Source organism: Stegostoma tigrinum, chromosome 25 (assembly GCF_030684315.1).
Source record: "Stegostoma tigrinum isolate sSteTig4 chromosome 25, sSteTig4.hap1, whole genome shotgun sequence".
NCBI classification, from domain to species: domain Eukaryota; kingdom Metazoa; phylum Chordata; class Chondrichthyes; order Orectolobiformes; family Stegostomatidae; genus Stegostoma; species Stegostoma tigrinum.
The window spans coordinates 28,090,130-28,098,221 of NC_081378.1; the positions used below are offsets into that span (position 1 = coordinate 28,090,130).

The window sequence follows — 8,092 nt, forward strand, 5'->3', positions numbered from 1 at the left end:
ACTAAAAGTCTTCTAGTGACTGTCGTCACCCAGCTCAAGTGTGTGCAGATCATTGAATTGGAGGCAATCTATATAGGCATGCTTTCCAGCAGAGTTACTCTAACCAATTGAGAAAATCAATCCAAGATTTCTTACTCAAAGAACAGAGAGTTACACCCTTCTTCAGAAAATACTTTTACTTCAGTAACTGAGCACTTACTAACAAGAATGAACATACAATCAATACATAAAGTTTGGACATGCCTTACATTCAATACATCTATCTTTTCTCATAAAATATGCATTGCACGTTCAAAAGTTAGTGTTGGCACTGAAGGAAGTTGGATGCTAATTATGCATGATTTCTAAACAAAAGAAAAAATGGCTGTGCTTTTACCTTCATATACATCTGCCATGGAGAAATAAGTTGTTTCATTAATGTAGCCACCATCTTTGGTGCACAAAGTTATAACGCCTATCAAGTTATGAGTTTCATTTTCTGCTGGAGAATGCGTGTATGCGCAAGTATCATTATCATCCTCCCACTGATTAGTTACAGGTTCCACCTAAATTCAAAAATTTGTACAAATCATCAAAACCAATTAAAAAGTTTTCACCATGCCCAATTTTACATATTTGCAATTTAAATTCTCGACTAACAACTGAAACATAATTTATACATCTGATGTCCAAAACGCAAGTTCATTTGTAATTCTACAGTGCTAAGATTAAAAACAGTTACATCCAAAACTGATTTTATGGATTTAGGCAATTACACAATTTAATTCTGTAAATACTGTGAATAGTTTCAGACCAGTAATTCCACAATTTCATTTGCAACTGACAATTCATGGACACTTAATAAAAATGAAAGATGAAAATAATGTAGAGGAAGAAATTAGCCGCATTTAACATTAGCGAGTGTGGGTGGTAGGCACACTATCCTGGAACCAGATTAGTAATTGTTGCTCATCAAATGGGAATATACTGGCAAATAAGAATTTTAATATAACTTCAAAATAATAAGACCCTTCAAATAGGTTTGATCAGAATATTAACCTCACCGCCTTCCTTGTGCAATGATGAACTACCCAAACTTTTTAATTGGTCACTTTGAAGATACCTCCTTCGTTATAGCCAAGTAACGTCTGTGCCATGCTTATTTTAACATGGCAAACTAGCAGCTTCAAAACAGCAGACCCTGTGTGGAAAATAACAATGGGGTACAGGCAGGTTTGTTGCATGCTCAAGATGAAAGGGTATTGCTAAGAACATATGGGAACTACTTCCACATTTGATCCATGCAATACAACTCACCCAACGTTACCTAATGACCAAAAGCTTGCAGTCTATTCTCCAGGATAACAAAGCGTGAAGCTGGATGAACACAGCAGGCCAAGCAGCATCTTAGGAGCACAAAAGCTGACGTTTCGGGCCTAGACCCTTCATCAGAGAGGGGGATGGGGAGAGGGTTCTGGAATAAATAGGGAGAGAGGGGGAGGTGGACCGAAGATGAATAGAGGAGAAGATAGGTGGAGAGGAGAGTATGGTGGGGAAGTAGGGAGAGGGCAGGTCAAGGAAGCAGGATGAGGTTAGTAGGTAGGAAATGGAGGTGCGGCTTCAGGTGGGACGAGGGGATGGGGAGAGGAAGAACAGGTTAGGGAGGCTGGGCTGGTTTTGGGATGCAGTGGGGGAAGGGGAGATTTTGAAGCTTGAGGGGTCCACATTGATACCGTTGGGCTGCAGGGTTCCCACTGGTCTCTGTCTTCTTAACATTCTAGCAAAATTGATGGTGAGAAAAGTTTCTCAGTTTGGGATCACAAGGTGCATTTATACGTTATTAAAATTAAATGAGGCTCCATTTGGCAGCCATTACAAGCAAACTATGTGATTTTTTTTCCACTGTACATACTACCACCAAAAATCAACCAGCATATTTTGGTAATCAGCGGTAGTTTCACTAAACTGGTTGACATCAAGGATAACAGGATTACCTGTATGCAACTTGATAGGGTATGATATTTCATATTTCATCAGGGATGGTAATTCAAAACAGTGAGATCCACACAAACTCGAGCAAGGTTGAAAAGAAACTTTCCTAGCTTGTCTTACACTGGAGCTGTGTACTTGAATCTTATTTCTACATATTCTGTCCATTGTCCCTCTACTCCTCAGTATTTTTCTCTAAATCTTCACCCAATTCTCTCTTCCAGTGTGTTACAGGTCCAACAAGTGTTGGATAATGTGTTCTCTATTCTAACAACACAATGCAGGAAGAGGAGACTTCAAACCTCCACCTCTAAAATCCGTTCAAAGGATTGAGAACTCCAATCAGATTTCACTGTGTTCGTTTTCTTTGCTTCACCGAATATGAGAGTTGTCCACCAATATTTTTTCAACCCTGGCATTATGTTTCTTACAGCTCTGACATCAATCTGTAACAGGAGTGTCCAAGCTTGTGCTAACAACTTTTGAGCAGGAGGAAACAAATGTAAGGAGTGTATATGATATCAAAGTAGAGAAGCAACAGGAGCAACAATGAAATATATCTATTTTTTGAGGGCAGCTAAACATTAGAGAGAATTATATTGGTTGAAAAATTAAGTAACCAATAAACATGTTATCAGCTCAATATCATAGCAGTCAAACATTCTTAATGATCACTATTCTAAACCTCAATTTGTACACTGGTTACCAATTCTTGGGCATTAAAAAAATAGTTGTTGTGTACGATTTGTGTACAGCATAAACAATAACTAATAGAGCGCCTTGATCCTTGAAAAAAAATGTCTTAAGGCTCTTCACGGATAAAGTCAAAGGCAGATCACTGAATGGATGTCCATGGTTATGGCATACTGGTGGGAACAGAAACCAGTCAGACATTCTGATTACACATAATAGAATTAAACAATGGGAGTTTTGAACTGCACTAAGGTGCAAGCTTTGGAACAGGATGGTAGGTTGTTTATGCCAAAACCTGCAAAGAAGTCAAAGGGATTAAACAGTGATATTACACCATTCTCTTACCCAGAGGATGTTGTTTACAACAGAGATTCAACTACTTTGGTGCTGTGGGAAGACAAAGGCACCACACCGGGACTTGGAAAACAGGGTGGCAGTTTGCAAAGGGAAGAAATAATGATGGGTTTTCCTGAAAAAAAAAGGATGATGATATATATTTCTTGCTGATTTTACTTGGGCATAAAGAGCAGCTCTGTAAGTGTTAGGAGTAGGGAATGTGCAAAAATTCAACACCAGAAAACAAGGCAACACATTTTGAAGAAGAATAGATGTTCAAGACATCAACTTGGTCTTTTCTCTACAGAGACAGAATGGCTAATGTATATCAAGTATTTTTGGTTGATTTTTCATATTTTCAGCAATTGTAACTTCTATCAACTTTGGAAGCGAATAGGAATTTTGGAATAGACAAAACTCAAAAACTGTGTGCTGGAACAAAGATATTGCTCATCTCGTTTTTACATTGATTCACACTTGATATAATTAATGAGTTGTAAAATTAATCTAGTTATTTGTGGTTAAAAGTTTTAGAAGAACGCACTTTGAAATGCAGAGTTTATCATAATAGAAAATGGCTTGGATTTGTATAAAGACCAGGGCAGGGAGGGGGGCTCTCTCCAGCCTAGCTAAAATGCTACTGCAGCCTTTATTCTGAATATCTATTCCTAAATTGTGACTTATGGGTTTCACAGTTTTCAGAAGTGTAAAACTGCCACAGTTGTTTAGAGAGGCAGAATCAACTTATTGTCAGGTGCAAGGACACTTTGAGAGGTCATGCCATTTGGTATCATTAAAAAGGTAGATGGGAATGTGAGCTTTAAAACAAAAAAGCAGATTAAGATCATAATGACTTTCAGTGCATTGAAAATGCCCTGGTCATTAAACATTGAAATAACAAGCAATTGTTTTCAATGTCATTCACATGAACTGAAGGCTATCATTAGAGAATTTGTGTTGTATGATTGATCTAACAATTTGTTACTGAGCTGCTTGTCAGTTAAGCAATTGATTAATGAGGTCCACAGACTTAATTTTTTTTGAAAGGGGCTATAAAATAGAAACACGCTTTCATAAAGGGTTATGTAGGTGAAGAATGTTAGACATAGTGAATGAGTTTATGAACAGATATTTTTAAACCTGTGAATTCATCAATGGATACTAAAAACTTATTTCATCTCAGCAAGGGTTCTGCGATCTTCTCGGTGCGGCTACTGAAGTGAATTGCTATCGAAGTTATAAAGACAAAGGATGGCATGTGTTGGTATAGGGCTTCAGAGGATCATGGGAGCAGGTGGAGACCATAGCCTGGCACTGGGTCAGAATGGTCAACGGGGTGGGGGTTAGGGCAGTCATGGGGAGGGGGAGATGGGTACGTGTGGTGATTGAGAGTTTTGGCTCTGGTGACTTTTCCTTAAAATCAAATCGCCAAGTAGCCCTGGACCACTGAGTCAGGCCATTCCCTCTGCATGTGGCAGCACCTGCTGTGAACTTCAACTCTCTCCTAAGACAAGAAGCAGCGTGACTACAGGTAACACCTGTCCCACCCACTGACAAGAAATTAAAAATCAGCCTATCCAGGGCACTTTCTTCCATGTTAGGCTTGTGAAGCTGCAGATTTTCCTGGAACAAACTTTTTGGCCTAAATGATTATTTGTACCACCTCCTACCTTGACTGCTTTCCAACCTCCTGACGTCTCATTTTTTTGGGCTACTACGTTCACTTTTTGGCCGACTTGCAAAGGCATACCTCCCAGCACATCGCTGGAAGTGAAGTAAATGGAGTCATCAACTAAACCATACTTGCCACAAAATCTGGTCACAGTCACTCCAAGTACGTTTTTATACTCTGTACAATCTTTAAAACAAAAACAAAGTTATCAATATTACTGGCAGAATTCATCAATGGATAATATGCAGTATGCAGTAACATTAAAAACAATGGAATCAGAAAACTAGACTTTCTTATGGTTGAAAATGATTGCACTTATTTGAATGGGTTCTTGAAATCCTAAATTTGCTGCGCAATGGTACACAATCACCTGATGCTGAACATATTACAAACCCACATTAGGTCAAAGACTTAGAGCTTTTGAAATATTCTACTTAGCTTCAGTGCCCTTTGGCTGTTTTTAATTTTTCCTTAGCTAAATTTACACTGATTATTGGTCAACGTTCTTTGCTGGAACATAAATGCATGGACACAAAAACGTGCACACTTCAGGTGGGAACCTCGTTGAAATGCTTTCACCATTGAATACTTACACATGGTAGACCTCAAGGTCAGCAGTTTGGGGTGCCAGCTGCCCACAAACATTGTGTAGTTCATGGCTATGAGAAGGCAGCAGATAACAAATACAAGCACACTAGCTACGATCACTGATAACAAAATAACAGCTCCTTCTCATGGGGCCATCAGTTGTTTTCTTTACTGAAAAGGGTAATGATCCTATAGATATGTCTACTACCGGCTGTGGGGGCCAAGTATATCCAAAGTGAGAGATAGATGATTTGTTAGTTTTTAAAAGCATCAACAGATATGGGGAGAAAAAGGTAACATTGAGATAAAGACCATGACCATATCGAATGGTAGAACAGGCTTGAATGCTCTTCTCCTGTTCCTAGTTTCATGTTTGCAAAATCAAATCAGCTGATAGCGAGGGAGGAAGGGGAGAGCAGTTGGAAGTTGCTGTACGCAGCAATGAAAGGATACTATAGGACTAGTTCAGTTCTGAAGACGACTCACCAGATACGAAATGTTAACTCTTTTCTCCTCCACAGATGCTGCCAGACCTGCTGAGCTTTTCCAGCAACTTTGTTTTTGATACCAGAGGACTAGCAGCTGTCTGTGCAGGACATAGATTGATTGTGAGTTGGGGGGTGGGTGGGGGGGGGGGGGGGTGGTGGTGCAGAGAGAGGCAAAGAAATGGATGCAACCATGTAATAACTGACTCCTGGAACCTAAAATCTTACGTAAATCTGTTAAAGCAGTTGCCAATTTTGTTCTTGGCCACTCCAATTCTGTTATGCATATTGCTTGCATGATTTCAAAGCATTCTTGTCCAAATATTGCATCCAGTCTAAGATTATTATTGTGTTTAATAATAATAATTATTATACATTACAGTTATGATCCACTCAAGCAATGGATAAATGTTACTGACTATAACTTGAAGAATATCAAAATTGGAAGACTAAGAATCAGTGTATTTTCAGAGAGGAGAGAAAACAATGCATCTTTAAGTAGAAGCTTCGCTACTGGGTTGCGGGGATCATAGTAAACCTGACAAATTCCAACACCATCTAAAGCTCTTCTTTATATATAGTGTGTAAAATACATTACTGTCATTTGGGAATTTAGATTTTTAAAATAGAGTCAGACTGTTTTTGGTTTCAGTAACTTCCTTTCCTAAAAAAATTCATAATTTCATTCAGAAGAGATGTAAATAAACCATTTCCGAGAAAGCATGCAAATTGGTAAGCGCTCAACGTCATGTCTGTGGTAAGCAATGAAGTGTTTATACAGCTGAAAAACATTGAAAAATAAATGATCAAAGGCGACTGGTAATTTGGCTTGTGTGCAGTTCTGCAGAATCAGATGCCGGTTTCATTCCAGAAGAAATGGGTTGTCAGTTCAGGAGAACAGTTTGACCCTCGCAGGTAGGTTAAATTGTAAAGCCTTCAACTGGGACAGTCTGTACAATATTTTCAAGCTGTACTCTAAAGAAGATTGTTGAGAAAAATTTGAAACCTGTTTCGCTGTTTATGTTCAGCTCTAAACGTTTTCCTTTCCTTTTATTCATTCATGAGACAAAGGCATCGCTGGCTAGGCAGCAATTATTGCCCAGAGGGCAATTAAGAGTCAGCCGCATTGCTGCACATCTGAAGTCACATGTAGGCCAGACCACGTAAGGTTGGCAGCTTCCTTCCCTAAAAGAACATTAGCGAACCAGGTGGGATTTTCCCAACAATCAACAATGGATTCACGGTCATCATTAGACACATCATTCCAGATACTTATTGAATTCAAATTCCACCATCTGCTGTGGCGGATTTTGAACCTGGATCCCCTGAAGGTTATCTGGGTCTCCGGATTAACAGTCCAGCAATAGTAGCACTAGGCCATCACCTGCCCATTTTCTTTAAACGTATAGAATCATAGAATACCCAAGAGAGTGGAAACAGGCTCTTGGCCCAACAAGTCCACACTGACCCTCAGAGCATCCCACCCAGATCCATCCCCCTACAACCCACCTAACCTACACATCCATGAACATTACGGGCAATTTAGCATGACCAATCCACCTACCCTGCACATCTTTGGACTGTGGGAGGAAACCAGAGCACCCGGAGGAAACCCACATAGACACGGAGAACGTGCAAACTCCTCGCAGACAGTTGCCCAAGGGTGGAATCGAACCAGAGTCCCTGGTGCTGTGATGCAGTAGCGCTAACCACTGATCCACCGTGCTGTTTGCTTACTTTCATTTGTATCATAAAATTGTGTTCTTTCATTAAATAAGATGTACAGCTCTTTGTGAATATGTTCAGGGACTAACCATCACAGTAACCAACTGTGAGTTCAATATTTGCTACAAAACCAGGTTTCACACCGGAATCTGACCTGTCCTGCATTATAATCAGATAGGCTCATAACAATGGTAGATATTAAAAATATTCCACACTCTAATTTTTAGACAGAAGTGACTGATGTTAAGAATCTAGAGAATGAAACATTAAACATTCAAAATATGATGAGGAGGTGCCAGTGTTGGACTGGGATGGACAAAGTCAGAAGTCACATAACACCAGATTATAATCCAACAGGTTATTTGAAATCAGTTTTCAGAGCATAGCCCCTTTGTCAGGTGAAGCTGTCATTTTGAATTGCTGCAGTCCAAGTGCTTTAGGTAGACCCACAATGCCATTAGGGAGGGAATTGCAGCATTTTGAACCAGCCGCATATTTCCAAGTCAGGATAGCGAATGGCTTGGAGGGGACCTTGCAGGTGGTGTTACAATATATCTGATGCTCTTGTCCTTCCAGATGGAAACAGCTGTTGGTTTCAAAGGTACTAAGGATCTTAGTACACACT

General features: G+C 39.6%; 1 protein-coding gene across 1 annotated transcript in view; it reads right to left on the reverse strand.

Annotated features, from left to right (window-relative positions):
* Nucleotides 1–5,326, reverse strand: part of mov10l1 (Mov10 like RISC complex RNA helicase 1) — a 71,846-nt gene extending 66,520 nt beyond the window's left edge. Inside the window, exons 1-3 of the mRNA XM_059654770.1 lie at nucleotides 5,263–5,326; nucleotides 4,668–4,855; nucleotides 377–545 (exon numbers count right to left, since the gene is read on the reverse strand). Coding sequence (XP_059510753.1) covers nucleotides 377–545; nucleotides 4,668–4,855; nucleotides 5,263–5,326 — 421 coding nt within the window. The remainder of the gene's footprint in view (nucleotides 1–376; nucleotides 546–4,667; nucleotides 4,856–5,262) is intronic.
* Nucleotides 5,327–8,092: the final 2,766 nt, after the last annotated feature.